Consider the following 20,894-nt stretch of genomic DNA (forward strand, 5'->3'; position numbering starts at 1 on the left):
CAGCGGTCTAAGGCACTGCATCGCTGTGCTAGAGGCGTCACCACAGACCCAGGTTTGATCCCAGGCTGTATCACAACCGGCCGTGATTGGGAGCCCCATAGGGCGGTGCACAATTGGCTCAGCGTCGTCCGGGTTAGGGGAGGGTTTGGCCGGGGTAGGCAGTCATTGTAAATAAGAATTTGTTCTTAACTGACTTGCCTAGTTTAAATCAGGCCCTGATTTAGAGGGGAACAATGAAAAAATGCAGTGGATCTAGCTTCGAGGTCCAGAATTGTATTTATTTATTATTTAAACTTTATTTGACCTGGGACACTAGGTGGGTGCAATTATTTATCAGGTAGAACAGAAAACCAGCAGGCTCCGGACCTCGTAGGATTAGAGACAAATACCCCTGCTCTACACTTTTGTATTGTTACGTAAACTGAAATTAGGTGAACTAATCGAATTTTAGCAACCAGGAAATGGTGTTGCACCTTTTTAAAATCGAGTGGTTTTGACCATTTTGGAGATTTTTACAGCGTGAGCTTCTCTTCTCATCCCACTTCAACACGCAGTGCTATTATGAAATGATCAACTTTACCCTACCCTTTATAACAATCACCATATATACTGATTGTTTAAAGCAAAACTACCAAAACTATTGCTGATGGTGATCTTGAACAATAAAATCTAATGTAAGCCCCGATCAGCAGGTATACCCAGATGAGAGTTGTCTCCGGTAGCTTCATTTTATTCAGGTAAAACACAATTTTCAACAGCGCATTTGTTAACAATAACCTAGGAAATTACATTGATTGTCACTGTACTAATAAAGACTAATATTGCTCAAGCCATTTTACAAGCATTCGAATGCTGAAGGTGCCGCAGTGATGTGCAAGATCAGGAATAGGCCTACCTCAGTGACATTACGCAACTAACAAATGTATATGATCACGGTGGCCTGTTCTCGTCAATTCACCCTACCTATTGTCATTATGTGGCAGGCTGGAAGCCTTATCAAAGATTTCTGCTGGCTATGAGAAATTGTCCTGTACTCTCTCAGCCCAATAGTCACATACAGTCCTGTAGTCAATCTATCACTTTATCACATCCCCTAATCCGTCTCTCTCTCTCTCGTTGCAGGATATCCATGAGCTCCGATTTCCAGCACTACAGTTTCAGGATGCCTAATATCGGGTTTCAGAACCTTCCTCTCAACATCTACATTGTGGTGTTTGGGACCGCCATCTTTGTCTTCATCCTCAGCCTTCTCTTCTGTTGCTACTTGATAAGGTATGATCCACACTGCTACGTCCTAGTTGACATAGGCTAGTTTTTATAGTCTCCTTTTGAAAATCTTGATTTGTGTTTAGGTTTCCTTGCACCGGTGCCAGACAGTGTAGATTCTGTGTTATGACATTTGTTTGTGACCCCATATTTGACATCAACAGAGCCTCACTCCAATGTTTACGGTGGCCATTTTTTTATATTAGCACACTTAAGTGCAATAAACCACAGATTCTTAAAAGCTGATTGACCTAGGCTAAATCCATTTCTTCGAGAATCACTTGCCATATCCAATTATGAGTCAGCGGTGTTTTTAATCTCAACCTGTGGTCAAAAAATTACTTTATTTTTCCCATATGAGATGCAGCATTTTCACTGTAACCTCATTAGTTATTGATATAGCCACACCAATGGATTAGATGTTAAATACATCCAGACTGCGAGTGAATTCAGTCATACACATTTCTAAAAAGGCCTTGCTCGGGTGTCATTACTCTGCCAGTACTTTGGCACCGGTCTTAGGTTGGATGCCATTCGAGCGTCGTACTCAAGGCCCCCCCCCCCCCTATTTCGCCTCCCAGGATGGTATGTCCCACCATGTGATGGTCTGCTCTGTTTACAACAACACTGTGCGTCCCAAATGGCACCCTATTCCCTACATAGTGCAATACTTTTGTACAGGCTGCCTATGAACACGGCTTTCTCCCAAACACAAGTAGCCTGCGTGCTGTTTTACAAGACCTCAGTGTACTAGAGGGACTATTTGTGTCCTTCAGTCCAAGCAGTGCATGTTTTTTTCTCTGCTGTAGTTTGTAGAACTAGGGGGGACAACATATTTCCCCTATGAAAGAGGGTGGTGTTTTTAATACAGCTTTAAGCCAATATGACGTGAGAACAGAGGGATAAACAGCATAAGAGAGGAGAGGAACACAGGCAGATGGTACAGCTTGGGAGAGAAGGACACTTCTTTCATCCCTCTCTCCACCATGTCAGTGACGACGTGTCCCAAATGGCACCCTATTCCCTATATAGTACACTACTTTTGACCAAAGCCCTATCGGCACTGGTCAAAAATAGCACACCATATAAGGGATTGGGAGTCATTTGGGACGCAGCACAGGCTTTTCATCAGTCACACTAGTTGACTTTGAAGACCTGAGCTGCTTTGCGCACAGGTAGAAACACAGAGGGTTAGCCAAGACATGCAACATTTAGGCTACTTTAACACGAGCAAAGGTGCCCATGATATAGGAGTTGCTAAACCGTGTTGCCAGCCTGCTATCATCAGATGTGATGATGAGACTAGAATTTGTGCATTTTCAGGCTCCCAGCATGCAACACACAGCGGGGGTACCAGGCAATCTGGTAGTCCATCAGCTGCACATAAAAAAATTACTTGTATCCACAGCAAATAAGGCTGGAATTGTCTGAAGTGTAAGCTCTGTTACCTAATGTGTTCAGGCTACAGGGTTTTGAACTCAAACTATGACCTAGCCTAACCTTTGCGGCTCCAAACAAAGCTACCAAGGCTGCAGCAGTGTTTTCAAAGTAGTTGAGAGCACAGATGGACAGAAAAGCGCCAGGTCTGTCTTACTCTTAATGAAATGGCTTACGTAACTGAAGCGAGTCCAATTATTAGCCAAGAGTAAATGTATGTTATCCAAGACAAGTCAATCATATTTGCTGTCATTAGGCCTAAAAAACTCCTTTCTTGGTGGTCTGGATTTAATGAAACATTGGCATACTGGCTCTAAATTCAATTTGGGTTGTTTTAATTTCCTTTTGTTGTGTTTTATCATGTTCTTCTCAAATTAACCGTTTTTCATAAAGGCTTATAAAAAAAGGTTCAACAGCACAGTTTGGAGAAGGAATCGCTGACTTGATCATCTGAACTGGGGGGGGGAAATCCCACCAGAAAAATAACATCCAGACTTGTTCTCTCCTGCTGAAACATTTGATATAAACATTTATTAAAAGCTGCTTAGCTGCATAATCGCTACCACTACAACTCCCAACCTTGAAGAGGCTTGTGTCGTGCCTCTCATGTTAAGTCCTTAGGCATCCTCCCTTCTCTTAGCTGGAAGTGCAAGGGCATCTGTGTAGATGTTGGTATACATCCAGCACAGTTTATGCATGCTTCCATTGGCATCCTATTCGCTATATAGTGCACTACTTTTGACCAGGGTCGATAGGGCTCTGAGTGGTTAACCAACGCTCAACATGGCTGAACCTTGGACAACGAAATTAGTATTATCTCCTTAAAGAATGGCCCCTTCAAAATGTTTGAAGTCCCAGACCTGGCTGTATTATATTGCTCTGCGGAGATCTTATTGGCCCGCCACTCTAACCCCCTCTGGTCCAATCATGATAGTCCTGAGCACTGTTGCCATGGTGGACAACCATGGCAGTGGCCAATGACGTTGGAACTCTGTAGCATTTCTTACCTAAAGTAGCGAGAAGCAGCATGTCTCAACCCAAATTCACCCTGCCCTTTACCTAACCCGGCGGGGCGAGATGGTAAGTGTGTTTCTGCTTTTGTTTTGCCCCTCCCTCCTCAAGACAAACTATGAAATTGATGCAGTGTCACGATACAATTCTGTGAGGAAAAAGAAAGGAGGGGGGGAAGGTGGTCGGATTACCAAGTAATTTATCGAAAAAAGTTGTCCCAAATGGCACCCTATTCCCTATAGTGCACTACATTTGAACAAGCAGAGCCCTATGGGCCCTAGTCAAAAGTAATGCTCTGCGTAGGGAAGAGGGTGCCATTTGGAACTTTTTTTTTTACTTTGAAAGGCTTCTAAAGATGCAGTCTCCCTTTCTAACACGTGGCCCTCATGGTTCCCTAAACAACCCACCAACCACAAAACCACAAGGCCTCACTGGATAGGCTACACTTCCCATGTATATTAACACAGAATCAGTTTGATTTTCCTTGACCCAGTTTCATTGCCTTTAGAGACCGATGGACGAAACACTGAGCCCTGTCTTAACTTTAGCCCCCTTCACACCACACCGAGGCTCCAGTGTGGCGTTTCCCCTAGATACAGATCTGGGATCAGCTTCCCCCAATCCTAACCTTAACCATTAGTGGGGCAAATGCAAAACTACCCATAGATGCTCTTCTTGGGTCAACTTGACCCTACTCCTCACAGCCAGTTAACAGATGATCCTCTAAAAGCTGGACAAATACGGGAAAGGAGAGGGGAACGAGGCCTGTCGGGCTCTGGAGAGGATGTGTGAATGCTCGCTTTCCCGGTGTGGCCCAAGCAAACACGGCCCGGACAGCTTGACGTGAGGCTGAACGTCACAGGTAGACTCGACTCCCTCCTCTCGGTCAGTCCCGAAGTCCACACACATACGTGAAATAAGCCTGTGGCTGGCGAACACACCATACATATACACACACATACACGTTGAGGAGTGTTTATGTTGCCCAGTTCTGTTTTAGAAGTCAGTGACATTATTTTAGTGGAGTCCATGGAAAGATCACATCCCTAAGCACCACGTGGCCCTTCTGTGGTCTCCTGTACTAAATGTTACTGAAACTTGAATCTATCCCCCTCACTACCATGCTAACAGTGCCACTCATCAAATCAGCCCCTGACCCCTCACCTTTGACCCCTTGCCCAATGGGAGTCTCTGCACCTTTACCCGCTGCTGTCTTTCAGAAGGTGTCAGTCTCTCTCCTAGAACTGTGCTGCTGTGTGTTACAGATCCCTCAGCCTCTCGCTCTGCTCCGAGAGGTTAAGGTTACTAGTAACGGAGGTAAATCTTCAACACATATGTCTCTCAATCGCTTTCTCTTTTTCGGCCTTTTGTTTTTAATACACTGAGTGTACAAAATATTAGGAACACGTTTCTAATATTGAGTTGCACCCCCTTTTGCCCTCAGAACAGCCTCAACTCGTTGGGGCATGGACTACAAGGTGTCAAGCGTTCCACAGGGTTGCTGGTCCTTGTTGACGCCAATGCTTCCTTAAGTTGTGTCAAGTTGGCTGGATGTCCTTTGGGCAGTGGACCATTCTTGATAGACACGGGAAACTGTTGAGCGCGAAAAACCCAGCAGCCGTGCAGTTCTTGACACACTCATCCCGATGCGCCTGGCACCTACTACCATACGCTGTTCAAACGCACTTAAATCTTTTGTTTTGCCCATTCACCCTCTGAATGGCACACACACAATCCATGTCTCAATTGTCTCAAGGCTTAAAAGTCCTTCCTTAACCTGTCTTCTCCCCTTCATCTACACTGATTTTGAAGTGGATTTAACAGGTGACATCCGTAAGGGATAATAGCTTTAACCTGGATTCAGTCTGTCATGGAAAGAGCAGGTGTTCCTAATGTTTTGTGAACTTTGTGTATATCTATCCCTCCTACTACTGTCTTTCGATTCTGTTTTTCATTCAACATGTTTTATTTTTTTCCTTTTTAATTTGTGCTGAAGTGAGTGGTTGGTGTATGACAATACAAACCGACCACTGGCGATATCTATGATCGTTCTTTTAACTTCAGGTGATGGGAAAATGTCTGAACAGAGTTACCAAAATAGTTATTTGTTTATAAATGTCTGTTAATATCCAAGCTAGCTTAATGTTAATGCTAGATTTAGATTTTTCAACACCGATACCGATTATTGGAGGACCAAAAAAAGCCGATACCGATTAATCAGCCGATTTTAAAACTTTTTTTATATATATATAATTTTTTACAATTATTTATTTGTAATAATGACAATTTCAACAATACTGAATGAACACTTATTTTAACTTAATATAATACGTCAATAAAATCAATTTAGCCTCAAATAAATAATGAAACATGTTCAATTTGGTTTAAATAATGCAAAAACAAAGTGTTGGAGAAGAAAGTAAAAGTGTAATATGTGCCATGTAAGAAAGTTAACGTTTAAGTTCCTTGCTCAGAACATGAGAACATATGAAAGCTGGTGGTTCCTTTTAACATGAGTCTTCAATATTCCCAGGTAAGAAGTTTTAGGTTGTAGTTATTATAGGACTATTTCTCTCTCTACCATTTGTATTTCATATACCTTTGACTATTGGATGTTCTTATAGGCACTTTAGTATTGCCAGTGTAACAACCATGTGTAGTTAACTAGTGATTATGATTGATTGATAGTTTTTTTTTATAAGATAAGTTTAATGCTAGCTAGCAACTTACCTTGGCTTCTTACTGCATTCGCGTAACAGAGGCAGGCTCCTCGTGGAGTCCAAAAATACCGATTTCCGATTGTTATGAAAATTTGAAATCGGTCCTAATTAATCGGCCATTCCGATTAATCAGTCGACCTCTAGTTAATGCACTACGTGTATTAACTGTTCATAGTAAAAATGTTCACAGGGTGGTATATACTCACCGTTTTCATAATATTTGTGGATCTATTTCAATTTTGTGCTTTCTCATGGCTGACTTTCTTCAAGCTATAGTTAGGTGTCATTTTCCAATCACAACACTTTTCAAAGGGTTATTTATCTTAAGAATATGGACTTCCCTATGCTTGGCTGCCTCTCTCTTGAGTTGACCTTAATACTCCTCTCCCATTTTGTTAACATTGTCATGCCCTCTTAAAGGGCCTTAGCTTCCCCACTAAAGATGAAGGTTAATGTGCCCAGTCGTTTCCTTTCCTTGTAATCTATCCCCTTGAACACTGATCTAAGGACTTTAAAGGTGAAAGGGCTGGATAGTGTTCTGATATTTTACTATCACCCATCATTGCTTGTGAAGGTCAAGGGAAGAAAATCAAGAAAGGAAGTTTAGTTTTAATGGGATGTACTGTAGTAAAGTAAAGCTCCCATTTTCTCCGACGCAAATGATTAATCTGTCTCTCCTTCTAGCCTAGTCTGCGTTAACGAAGGCCACTACGGTAAAGTCAAGACAGGAGCTCTGGTTAGATAGGCACTCTCACGTGAAAAGCATCCCTGCTGCATTCACACGAATGATGGTGATAAAACCATGTGTCCTGCTGGCAGAAACCGTATGTGGGGGTGCTTAAGAGTTGCTAATGTAACAGGGATGATTGGTTGAAAGGGGATGTATCCTATAACCACCTCAAGCTGTCAGTTGTGTTACCTTTTCTTTTTTTTTTTTACGCTTGAGAGAGAAAGCATTAGACTCTCGACCTGGTGGACATTTTGTCTAAGCAGTCCAGTTCGGACCAGACCATTTGCCATTCAGTATGGGGGGGCCCACATTTACATTGAGTCGTGTCAAGGTGTGGAATTCCCACCTAGTTGTGGCAGTGGAGCTGCACGACTGCTGACCAGTGCTCCGTCAGTCGTCATAAGGTCGTGAGATTGAGTTTGGTACTGATAGGTGGGTGGGAAGTAGGTTATGTTTTGGTTTGGTCGGGGTTAGTGGGGGAGGTGTATAACAGTGTCATTAGGGTCAGAAGCAGCCAAGCCATTGGGGTTACATGTCACCGTTCACAGCTGTGAGATGGGTGTGATATCACATAGTGTTCGTCCCAAATGACACCCTATTCCCTATATAGTGCACTACTTTAGACAAGAACACTTAGGGATTTGGGATACCACCATTGTGAAATCAAATGGGTCTGTGGGCAGAACGGGTGCTCTACCCGACCTCGGGCCATTCCATTTCATAGACCATAAAAGATAGCAGGTCCAATCCTTTTCAAAAGCCATTTTGAAATGCCAAGTGGATCCACTTCTGATGACAGACAGTATTTCCTGTGTGTGTATATAAAGAGTTCATAGGGAAAGGCCTGGATTCAATTCAGTGGTTATTACAATGACCGTAGCTTTTATCTTCCATCAACTCATCTGGATTTATGACTTCAAAACTAAAGATTTAAAAAAAGAAATGTGAAGGTTGAGATTGAATCCAGGCTACCGTAGTCAAGATCTTGTACAGGGGTGAGTTTCCTGAAAGTTTCGTAGCACTAAAATCATTTTAAATTCAATGTAGACCAGGCTAGTTCAAAACTGCAGCACTGCCATCAATGTCTGTTTCTACAGCGTCTAAACAGTTGAATTTGACTTGCTTTTATTTCCGTGCTGGAGATTTGAATGGACATTGTTAAATCAGCCATGTTTTTCTGCCCTGAATGCTCTCTATACAGTTGCTCACTTCCTGTTTCAGGGTCTATTGACTTGCCACTGTATCTGAATGTACTGTGAGTGCAACTGGTGAGTTGTAGCGGCTCCTTTACTAATTGAAGAGATGCTGTGTTTCTCTGCGTTGTCCCTGCAGGTTAAGGCACCAGGCGCACAAGGAGCTGTATGCATACAAACAAGTAAGAGGCCCGTCGTCTACGCACACACACACACACACAAATACTATGAACATGGTTTATTTTTCTCACAGTATGTCACTGTAGCCTACAAATCCTCTGTTGCTGAACATACACATTATATAGTACACACCCTTAATATACATACTGTAGAAGGCATCAGAGTAAAAACAGAAGGATTGTGGTTTATTTTGGGCTAGTTTCAATGGAAGTGGGGGACTCGCCCTTAATCGAATGTACGGCCAGTTTTAGCCAGCCAGCCTGCTGAAAAAGTAACTATCGGTCTTAGCTGTACTCCTTCCTGTCAGAAGACATTTCCAGATGCTGTGCGTGAAATAGCAGCAGGAAGCATTTATTTTGTTGATACGTCTTTAATCCCTTTAAGTGAGTGGTGAGGGTGAGGGGTTGAGCCACCCAGGACCATAACTGCCTGGAACTGAACTGAACTCTACTGTCCATTCATACATCAACATTCTTCTAATACTAAAAAAAAACAACTAGTATTGGATTCACTTCTGGATGTTTCTTTTGAGGAAAAGTGTGTTTTATGTTGTCTGTTCTAATTGCCTTTTTTTCTCTCTCTCTCAGGTTATACAGAAGGAAAAGGTCAAAGAGCTAAATTTGCATGAGGTAAGCACTTAACCTTTTTCTTGTTCCATTGTCTTGACTTCTATTGATACTGTATCTCATGGTTACATGGGCTTTGAGTTGATATTGTTTAGCATTGCACCAGGTGTTAACTTTTTTTTATTGGACCGGACATGGACATTCTGTAATACGACTGCAAAGCTTAGCACACTCTGTGCTGTACTTCCCTAATGTAACATTAGTAACTGTTTGGTCGTTGTACTGAACTGTACCTCCGCCAAAAGCAACCTTTCAGACAGCAAACGCCACTTATTTGTTTAACCATTATTTAGAAAATGATTGCAGTATGTTAGGGTTTGCGTTAGGCTCTGCTCCTTCGAGGAATCTCACTGCCAGAGCGTGCATCATGTTAAAGCTGTAATATGTCACTTTTTGGGCAACCCTTAAACAATTCACATTGACAGATCTAGAACTCATATTTCTTTCTCATTTAAAGCAAGTCTAAGACGCAGTAGATATGTTCTATGTGTGCTATTTATATGTTTAAGTTTTGTTTTTGTGTCTTTTTTGGTTTTGTACACCAGCTGAAAATGCAACATTTTTGGTTATGGAAAATCTATTTCAGCGGTTTAGATGGTACAATGATTCTCTACACTAATACTTGCTTGTTTTGTCACATAAACTGAAATTAGGCAAACTATTCACATTTTTGCAACCAGGAAATGGCGGAGTGATTTTTGCATAGTGCACCTTTTTAAGATCATAATAATTACAGGCAGTGAGCAAGTTACTCTGTACCAATCGCACCACAGGACGGAAACACAGAACCAAACAGGTGGAGGCTGGGGTGGTGGGTGGGTTCAAGAAAATACAACCGCATACTATCGCGTAACCAACAGCAGTAGAGAATGTGAGTAAAACTGATGATCAGCTTAAATATACCACCATATTAAGGTAGAAAGTGTATCTAGAATTTGATTGGTGCGACGTCAGCTAATGCATATACTCTGGTTTCCTGTCTGAACAGGCTGAGCTTCATAAACTGTAAAGTCGCCGTTGGCCTGGTATTTACATTGATTGTTTTGTTGTTTACTGCTGTGTTACCGTATATGGGTCCCATGACATACATTTAGGCTACTTATTGATTTAGAAACGTGTGATCTTGATGACGCAGATTTATCATTGTCGTCTGAAGCAAACTGGTTGTTCAATAGCCACAAGATCCCTTAGGTTTCTCTTGAAAAATAGATTTGTATCTCAACTAGACTAACCTGCTAAAATGAAAATGTTGTTTAAATAGCGAGGGAACCCCTTTATGCAAAGTGGACCTGTCGAGACACATTTAGTTGAGCTGTCAGCAGACTGTTGTTGTTGTATCTCTCTCATGTTTAGGGTATCCATGTCAGAAAAGGCACCTTGTGTGTGTGTGTGTGCCCGCTTGTGTTTTTGAGTGTGCATGTGCCCTGTCCTCTCATTATGCATGTCTGTCTCTGGAGCTTGTTACAGTCCATCTGTTGCGTCGGACAATGTGTTAGTCATGTTAGCCCAGCTGTACAGCTAGCAGCGTTAGCCCCTTTTCCACAGATCTCCTTCACAGCCTCAGCCCTGGCCCCTGATAACCTTTTAGCCCAGGGGTTCCGCTAGCGGAACACCCACAACATTCCGCTGAAAAGGCGCGCGAAATTCAAAAATATGTACCTTTCACACATTAACAAGTCCAATACAGCAAATGAAAGATAAACATCTTGTTAAACTACCCATCGTGTCCGATGGTTACAATGTTTTACAGCGAAAACACAACATATATTTATGTTAGATCACCACCAAATCCAAAAAACACAGCCATTTTCCCCAGCCAAAGATAGCCACAAAAGCAGAAATAGAGATAAAATCAATCACTAACCTTTGATAATCTTCATCAGCTGACACTCATAGGACATCATGTTACACAATACATTTGTTTTGTTCGATAATGTGCATAATAATATCCACAAATCTCGGTTTACATTGGCGCCATGTTCAGAAATGCCTCCAAAATATCCGGAGAAATTAGAGAGCCACGTCAAATAACAGAAATACTCATAAACTTTGATGAAAGATACATGTTTTACATATAGTTAAAGATACACTGGTTCTTAATGCAACCGCTGTGTCAGATTTTTTTTTACTTTAGGAAAAAGCCTAACATGCAATAATCTGAGACGGCGCTCAGAAATACACAACATTTCTCCGCCATGTTGGAGTCAACAGAAATACGAAATTACATCATAAATATTCCCTTACCTTTGATGATCTTTCATCAGAATGCAGTGCCAGGAATCCTAGTTCCACAATAAATCGTTGTTTTGTTCGATAATGTCCATTACTAGTGTCCAATTAGCTACTTTTGCTAGCACTTTTAGTTCACATGTCCAAACGCTGGCGCCGGTCCAGGCGAACTCAGACGAAAACTTCAAAAAGTTATATTCCAGGTCGAATAAACTGGTCAAATTTAGTAGAGAATCAATCTTCAGGATGTTATCATATACATCCAATAACGTTCCAACCGGAGCATTTGTTTTTGTCTACAGAGTAATGGAACACATGGCCATATCATGACTAGCGCGCGTGACCAGGAACTAGCATTCTGCCAGACCACTGACTCAAATAGCTGCCATCCGGCCCCACATCACGCTAGAGGCTTTATTCCACGTTCTACGGACTGTTGACATCTAGTGGAGGCGTAGGAAGTGCGAACAGAGCCATATCTTACTGGGATGTGAATACACGATGAGTTTAACATCAACCAGCCCCAGAATTTCCACTTCCTGTTTGGAAGTTTGACTGCCATATGAGTTTTGTTATACTCACAGACATAATTCAAACAGTTTTCTATCCAATAGTAATAATAATATGCATATATTAGCATCTGGGACAGAGTAGGAGGCAGTTCACTATGGGCACGCAATTCATCCAAAGTGAAAATGCTGCCCCCTATCCCAAACAGGATAAACTATGCCCAAGTGGCCCTACTAGCCTCTCGCTAGCCCCCCCCCTACTCCCTTTAGCACGTCAATGCTAATGATAAAACTAGTGCTGGCACCCGCGTGTAAGGAGCGAAAGCACTACGTTGCTAACGCTAACCAAACGGCTCACCGGCAGGGCAGGCATTTCCCACAGTGCAGCGGTCTAGTTATGTAGCCATTATTGAGTCATTCTATGTCATTAAAAGTGGGAGAGCGCTACAGTATGTGACATGTGTGTGCCTGTTTGTGAACGTGCGTGATTGTAGGACAGCCAAGTTGTTATGTATTGCTGAAAAACACTCACCAGCGCTGGCGGGGGGGAATGACCCATTTTATTGGAAGGGCTCTGTCCAAAGGAAAATGTTTTTGGAAAAAGTGTATAGATTGCGCCTCTTGCAGCTGTATACATCTAACCTTCATTTGACACAGAGCATGGCTACAACAGCTGTGAATAATACGTGCTGACAAAGTAAAAAAATCTGTCGTTCTGCCCCTGAACAAGGCAGTTAACCCACTGTTCCTAGGCTGTCACTGAAAATAAAAAAAAATTCTTAACTGACTTGCCTAGTTAAATAAAGGTAAAATCAATGTCAATGTTTTTGTATCCAGCTGAACATAACCCTTATAAATACACATAGGTCTACAACCTCACACACACGCACACACACACACACCGGTACATCACTTTGTGTCCTTGTCTGTGTATGATGGACAGGTGTTGTATTGTGTGAGGAGGCGCATCAGCTCAATGTTGTGGCAGTTCAGTAGTAGTGTCCTTGATAGTACTCAGCCAATCTATTACAGATCGTGTTGCTGTGACGTTGCACTGTACAGCCGCAGCAATGTAACATTCAAAGAACATTGGGGGAACACTCTAAGCCAGTCTTTAACATTTCAAAGAACAATAGGGGAACATTCTAAACCAATCTCTAACGTTCAAAGAACATTAAGGGGAGCTTTCTAGGCCTGACCCTTGTGACAAAGTAGCATATTCAAAATGTAGGACTACTGTATGGGGCTGATGAGTGTTGAAATTAGCAAGCTTTGACTTGACTTTGGCTTCAATACGCTCTCAGCTCTGTTTGACCTGCTGTATTTTACTTGCGATCCTTCCCAAAGCAAACAGAGGCCTACTTTTGAATTAGTCAGCCGATATCGTTTTGATAAGATAAGCCTAACTCTGGCGCTGCGTCAAGAATGGCACCCTATTCCCTACATAGCATAGTGCACTACTTTTGTTCTGAGCCTTTTGAGGACACGGTCAAGGTCTATGTTCACAGCACTACTGATGATATCAGGAGCATGAATGAAATACCATTACAAGGGCATGGTTTGGTAGGAGCAGCAATGCTCCCTGTTTGCCAATAATTGCCTATAGATTAAGGTAAGCTTTTTCAGTTTGAAAACGCGCACACACACACACACGCTGCTATTTACGAGCACGTAATGGACTGTGGCCCTCAACAGTAGTTTTGAATGGGCCCCTGGGGGTGAATCACTGTCCCCATTAACTCAAAAGCTCTTTGTCCCTGGTTGTGTTTCATTTCAGAAATATGTCCGCTTCATATCTGCCATTGGACGGATATAGCCTAACCGATAACTTAACTTTTGCCTAGTTTCCTTGCCATGCTGCTTTCTCTTCAGGATAGAGTGGAGGAGTCAACTGGTCATCTGGAATGAAACACAGTCCCTCAACTCTAGTTCAGTGCAGTTGTAGAGGGGAGAAGGGAAACTTCTCAGGAATGAGATGCAGCCCATCTCACCTCAGTGCAGTTAGCCTAGTGGTTAGAGCGTTGGGCCAGTAACCCGAAAGGTTGCTAGATCGAATCCCCGAGCTGACAAGGTAAAAATCTGTCATTCTGCCCCTGAACAAAACAGCTAACCCACTGTTCCAAGGCCATCATTGTAAATAATAATTTGTTCTTAACTGACTTGCCCAGTTAAAGGTTAAATAAATAGTTGTACTCAGAGTGGAAAAACCCCTGGGTCTCTGGTGTCTCTGGTGACCCCATTTCCTGCCCAAGGCAGAGCTGCTTACCCTCCAACCCATAGCCTGCCTGGGGGCACACACTGACCAGTACACATTCTGAAACACACACCTCACGTACCATCCCCACTTAACAAACTGCTCATTAAGCCAAAGAGTTTAAACAGGGTTTCTTTTTCTTTTTTACCTTTTATTTAACTAGGAAAGTCAGTTAAGAACAAATTATTATTTACAATGACGACCTACCGGGGGAACAGTGGGTTAACTACGTTGTTCAGGGGCAGAATGACAGATGTGTACCTTGTCAGCTCGGGGACTTTCAGTTACTGACCCAACGCTCTAACCACTAGGCTACCTGCCTACAAATCACATTTTTAGGCTACCTACTCTTAAGTGGCTACGTGGGATTAGAACTACGCAGAACGGTACAAGGATAACTTGATTGTTTGGTTAATAGGAATTGTATCTCACAAACTGAGACGTTGTTGCTGATCTTGGGTCAGTTTAGCATTTTCTCCACTAATGGTTAAGTATATGATTGGGGGGGAGGGGAAACTAGATCTGTACCTAGGGGAAACGTCAGACAGAACACAACCCAAGCAACCTTTTAGGTGGAATGGTAATAATAGAGCCAGACTGAATAAATGAATTTGCCGTCATGAATTTTCATGAGGCCGTTGGCATTTGGAGCAGAGCGGTTGTTTTTCAATCAAACACAGGCTGTCTGGCTTTGTTTAGATGCTAGCTATGTGGATAGTGGTCTGTGTTGTTGCTCAATTTTTACGAGAGCAAGAAGGTACGTCTTATGTAAACTGGGATGTGGACCAAGAGGAGCAATTGGGGGCCAGTTGCCAGGGCCAGTATTCATAAAGCGTAGGACCAGGTCCCCTCTAATCTCTCGTGGACAGATCTACGTAAACACAACTGATACCGTAGAATCTGTCGGGACTGTACGGGATGCGTGGTATAACGAGCAGCAGTAGTTTGGATTATTTGAACAAATCACACTTTTGCGGGTGTTGGCGTCTTTGGAATTTCAGAAGGGGAGGGGACTTTCGGCCCGTGACTTGCAAAGAGAGAGGGTAGAGCTCCTCGTTCATTATCATCTGAAAGGCAAACCTGATACTAAACCAGCACTCCTACTGAGACGCTTTATCAATATGGGCTGAGCTGGAATCAAAGTAAAGAGACACGAAATGGCCTAGTAAATATTCTTTCTGTGTAACTGCTGTACATCTTGTATCAAAAGCAACAACTTGTTTACAATGGGATGATTTGAGTTTATTATAGGATAGTTTGACATTGTGAGTGCTCTCTCTATCTCGCCCACCCCCTTCTCTTTGATTGGAGTGACTATCGTTTGTATTCCAGGATTTGCAGTGGTTGGAGTCGTCGGGATGTTTTTTCCCATGGCAACAGAGATCAGTGGTCTCGTAAATAGTCATATGATGACCGTTATCTCCAATGTCCCTCTGTCCTGACTCGTAAATCAATCAAAAGTATTTATAAAGCCTAAAGCCCTTTTTACATCAACAGATGTCAAAGTGCTATATAGAAACCCAGCCTGAAACCCTAAACAGCAAGCAATGCAGATTTAGAAACACGGTGGCTAGGAAAAACTCCCTAGCAAGGCAGGAACCCAGGAAGAAACCTAGAGAAGAACCAGGCACTGATGGGTGGCCTGTCCTCTTCTGGTTGTGCTGGGTGGAGATAGTACATGGCTTTAAAGGCCAGATTGTTCTTCAAGATGTTCAAACGTTCATAGATGACCAGCAGGGTCATTCAGAAGTTGAGGTAGCAGGTGAGTGAGAGTGTGTGAGAGAGAAAAACAGCAGGTCCGGGACAAGGTAGCACATCCGGTGATCAGGTCAGGGTTCCACAGCCGCAGGCAGACGAGTTGAAACTGGAGCAGCAGCACGACCAGGTGGACTGAGGACAGCCAGTAGTCCTGAGGCATGGTCCTAGGGCTCAGATCCTCTGTATGGAAGCAGGCTCCTTAGATTATTTTCAGTGCAGGTTGCTATTGTAACCCTGGCTACATCCAAAGACACTGCTTTCCAGAGTTGAGCACAGCAGCACACCAATTTATTCTAGTGATTGTAAGACATGTACATGCCCTAGTACACGCTGTGAGACCTGGGTGTGTGCTGTACTGAGCTCAGGAGGAGGGAGTGCTGAGATGTGCAGTTTGGTCCATATCGCGCACACAACTGTCAGATTTAGTGCACTGCTCATCTACATGATTTAACTCTCACTTGCATAGATACCACACACACACACACACGAGGAGGTGGTGCTGAGACGTGCAGTTTTGGGCTGTATTTCACACACACCATCCTAGCTCATCACTCCTCTCCTCCCATTAGTGTAACAGCATAGTTAAAGAGAGGGCAATGAAAAGAACTGACACCATTGATCTAGTGAATGAGAAGGAGCCAGGGTTAGTGTTCAATGGAGCTCAACCGAGAGGATGGTGTCTTGTCTCTAACTACACCCTAGAGAGAAACCTTAGAGGGCTAAGCTGGCAGTACCTCTTTTCATCCCCAGCCCCAAGCTAGTCTGTATTGAAAAGGGGGGAGAGAGGGAGAAGTATGCCTTTTGTCTTTGAAGTGTAGCACTCCGAAGTAGGTCCTGCCCCGACGTAATACTGTAGCCAAAATGGCCGCAGACAAAAAGGCTAGGCTCATAGAGTTGGATAGAGGACACGTTTGCAAAGATGTATTCTTGAACTTAGCCTAGTAACTCGCATAGAGGTCACTGTGCAGTGTTTAGTGAGCCTCCTGGGCCATCGTCCCAGGACAAATGTCATGTGTTGTACTGATATGGATTGAAAGTACCCTTGGATATAGGGATGCACTTAATGACGCAGTTGTAATGTCTGGGGTACAACATTACTATCTTTGTCTAGATCGAGTTTGTGGTGGTTCATTTCTGTATTATCAATGAGGAGAGACAAACTTATCACACAAGTCAGAGTTATACTTAAAACTGAATCTTTATTAGTGAGAGCTTTGCAATAGCGATGGCTGGTGGTGAATCAACCTCAGATGATTCGTTGAGAGCCCCAACACAAAGGCTACTGAGATCTTTTATAGCTAAGATCCACCCCCTAGCCTACATAACAAACAACAGATGTTTGGAACGGGTCACAAGGTGAGACTTTTTAAATGAGAAAGGAGTGTCCCGTAGCCAGATAGCATTCGCTATAAATTATCGTTCAGTTTAGCCCCTAAGACGAGGCTCCGATCTCATTCCTGGTACTTCATAGACCAAAAACACCAACTCATCCAATGGCATAAATCAATTGTCAACTCCAGATACTCCCATCTCAAGTAAAACCCCTTCTTGACCACACGCCTGGACAAGCTGATTGAGGGGAGTGAGCCTCTAGATCATACACTATCCCAGGATAAGTGCAACATCAGAGATGACATACAATGGTTCCAGACACTACCCCGCACATCTGTTCTCTCAAACCTCATTTCCCCCAAGGCCAAAGGAAGGAATGACTGGCACACAGACATTGTGGGGACAAGTAATTGGTTCCCCATTAATCACGCCATCCCTTCACATGGTTTAAGAATAGGTAAAGACACATTCACATATGAAGACAATGTTCCCTCCTGTCCTCTTCTCTTTCTGATATTCTGCATAGCATCAGGGACATGTGAAAGACAAGCCTGACTTCTCCCCTCTCTGGGCCCCAGGTGACTGAGCCCCAGCTGAGGGAAGAAGTGCAACTGCCAACACCAGAGTCTGAAGGAATACATTCTAATAACAAGTATATCATAAAAGCATATTATGCAGATAAGACATCTTAATTATCTATGTTACCCAACTAATTCTGATTCTTCTGCCACAAGTTACAAGTGTGATTCTTCATGAACATTGTGGAACCACTACTGGCAGTAATGTATACACACACACACACACACAATAGTGCTGATAGGTCACTGAATGGGGTGTGTGTGTGCACAGCAGCACTGACAAGCTAGTAGGTAGATGAGCTATATCCAGTCTGCCGGTCTCCCTCTTGCCTCTGTCAGCACTGTTGTCTTGTACCTTCTCCATTGTCCTCTGACAGACAGACAAGACACAAAGATCTCCCGGTCCACACAGAGTCCTATTGTGACAGTGGGTTAAAATGCTTCATCACAGACCCCAACACGCATGCAAACCACACACACACGCTCTTCTTCTCCCAGCCCACACAGAGTCCTATTGTGACAGTGGGTTAAAATGCTTCATCACAGACCCCAACACGCATGCAAACCACACACACACGCTCTTCTTCTCCCAGTCATTGTACTCCCAGTCATTGTCAACACACACACACCAACCACTGCCTTTCAGCACGCTGCTCAATCGGACATGCTCTGCTGGTACAAACAGTGGGCGTCCCAAATGACGCCCTATTCCCTATTTAGTGCACTACTTTTGAGCAGGGTCCATGCGATTCAAATCAAATGTAGTGGACTATATAGGGAATAAGGTGTCATGAGACTCATGCAGAGACTAATTTCTCCGGGGGTGTCCTGTAACAGAGCCGGTTTTGGCTTTGGGCGACTAAGGTGGGTGCTTACAGGTTGTCAGAATAAGGTCTGAGCATGTAGTAGTAGTTCTAAACAATGGTCCCTGCATCAATATTGCTAATGCGGGAGTGATTGAATCCAGCCCTCCACATGAAGAGACTTTAAATACCCAGGTGAGTGTCCCTCTCTCTCCCTGTGTGGTGTTCTCTTGTCTTACTACACAGCTAGTATTTGCTTCAGCTTGGCCTAACTAGGCCATAAAACTAGCTTTTAATGGTCTTATTTAGGCCTAGCTGTCTGGGCTGGCACCTTGACGCAGGAAAGTACACACAGTACACCGCACCCAGCTGGGCCAGAATGGTTTGGGCTGAGGAGACCCATACTGGATCTTTCAACTGGTTTTAATAGCTTGTGTGAAGTTGAGGGCACAATCGACATTGTGTGTGTGTATCGTATGTAATTTCTGGATTTAGTTGGGCTGTGATGAATAGATCACACCCCTGTGCATGTTACGTAAGTTGCATTTCTACAACACTCCAGGTGCAGAGGCCTTTTCTGTTTGCACCCTCCAGAATGTTCCCTCTAACGTCACAGTTTAATGAAAACATTCTACTGTTTGAGGGAGAGGCTTCTTTTTCCGGCCTGAGGAGTCTTATCTCGGGGTGTGTCGCCACTCTTTCTAGGCCTGAGAACATATTGAGGTCTGGCATGAGAAGTGGTATATCGAGGTGATGGTTTTCCAGGGCCTATATTCAGAAAGCATCTAGTAGGAGTGCTGATCTAGGATCAGGTTCCCTGTCCATGTAGTCTTATTCATTATGATCTAAAAGGCAAAACTATCTGATCCTAGATCAGCACTCTCTGAGACGCTTCATGAATATGGGCCCAGAAGTATACAAATCGTATATGTGTCGACGCTCCCTCCTCTGGCTATACCCAGACATGTTTTAGTTTGGGATACTGACGTCTGTCATCCTTGATGCGTTGCCATAACGGTACATACAAAACCCACTATCTCGAAGCTGTTTATGTTTGGTTTTTCTGCCCTGCTAGTGCTAACAGCCCAGTTTCTCCCTCTGTCTTAGTCTCTCTCGTTCTGTCTCAATCGTTCCTTTCTCTCCTTAAACTTCAGCTACAATGACTGTGGTTGTTTTGCTGCCTTGCTAACCCCCCCCATCCCCATCTTTCTCCATCTGTCAACAGATATGTGCGGTGTGCTTGGAGGAGTTCAAACAGAAAGACGAGCTGGGGATTTGCCCGTGCAAACACGCCTTTCACAGGAAGTAAGTACACCAGGGGCCTGGCTGATGCCCACACCCTGTACACAAAGCCTGTGGATGGAGCCTAGCCCAGTTAGGCCTAGCCTGGCTAGGCCTAGGCCGTCTTCCACTCAGCCCCAGTCTCACAATAACATTAAACAGTGTGGTTGAGCACCATTTACATAACCCAATCTAATAGCCACACCCTGTACACAGAGCACCTTTCCCATCCAAACTGCGATTTTAAAGGATCACCCAGTTGCACGATAAGTTCTGTTGATGAGCATATATGGTTCAGCGGACCCAAAATGGTGCCTCCCGCCTCCTTGCACAAAGTTACATCCACACAGTGATTCCAGCTCGCTCAGCCCAGTCTAATACATACACACACGCTGTATGCAGCCCCATTCGCACAATAACAAGTTCCGTTAATGATGAGCATGTGGTTCCAACCAGACCCAAAATGGTACACAGAGCCCTTCCCAACCAAACTGTGATTCCCACTCACTCATCCTAGTCTAATTCACACACACTGTACTCAGCCCAGTCGCACAATAACAATAATATTGGTCTGTTGTTGATAAGCATGAGGGGCAAAGTGGATCCAAAATGGTGGACGTCCTCTTCGCACAGAGTGCTTATCATCACAGTTAGTCCAGTGATTCCAACTCACTCAGCCCCAGTTGCACAATAACCGTAACTTCTGTTAAGGAGCAAAGTGGACCCAATATTGTGGACCGGAACCCTTCCTCACACCAAGTCAAACATGTTATGATTCGGCTGCAGAAGTGATGGTCCCTTTACTGCCATTTCTTCGCCGCTATCTACAGTTCCCGCCCCCTCCAAGGTCTCTTAGTAGAGCAACCCAGCACACAGCAACAGAGTGAAAGACTGAAGAAATCCGTGAAAGAGTGAGAGTGGGGGTGGGGGTGGGGGGGTGAGATGAATGCGATGGAGAGAGATTATGGGGAAAGGAAATGACCGACC

General features: G+C 43.6%; 1 protein-coding gene across 4 annotated transcripts in view; it reads left to right on the plus strand.

Moving 5' to 3' along the window:
• Positions 1 to 20,894, plus strand: part of LOC129855802 (RING finger protein 24-like) — a 62,914-nt gene that overhangs the window by 34,397 nt on the left and 7,623 nt on the right. For 3 of the 4 annotated variants that reach the window (XM_055923828.1, XM_055923827.1, XM_055923829.1), the window contains exons 2-5: positions 1,123 to 1,272; positions 8,497 to 8,539; positions 9,125 to 9,166; positions 19,852 to 19,931. In XM_055923828.1, the coding sequence (XP_055779803.1) occupies positions 1,130 to 1,272; positions 8,497 to 8,539; positions 9,125 to 9,166; positions 19,852 to 19,931 (308 nt within the window). In that variant the 5' untranslated portion in view covers positions 1,123 to 1,129. Of the gene's footprint in view, positions 1 to 261; positions 738 to 1,122; positions 1,273 to 8,496; positions 8,540 to 9,124; positions 9,167 to 19,851; positions 19,932 to 20,894 lie in introns of those variants that run through there. The other variant, XM_055923826.1, reaches the window with a different exon arrangement.

The sequence above is a fragment of the Salvelinus fontinalis genome, chromosome 5 (genome assembly GCF_029448725.1).
Source record: "Salvelinus fontinalis isolate EN_2023a chromosome 5, ASM2944872v1, whole genome shotgun sequence".
NCBI lineage: Eukaryota > Metazoa > Chordata > Actinopteri > Salmoniformes > Salmonidae > Salvelinus > Salvelinus fontinalis.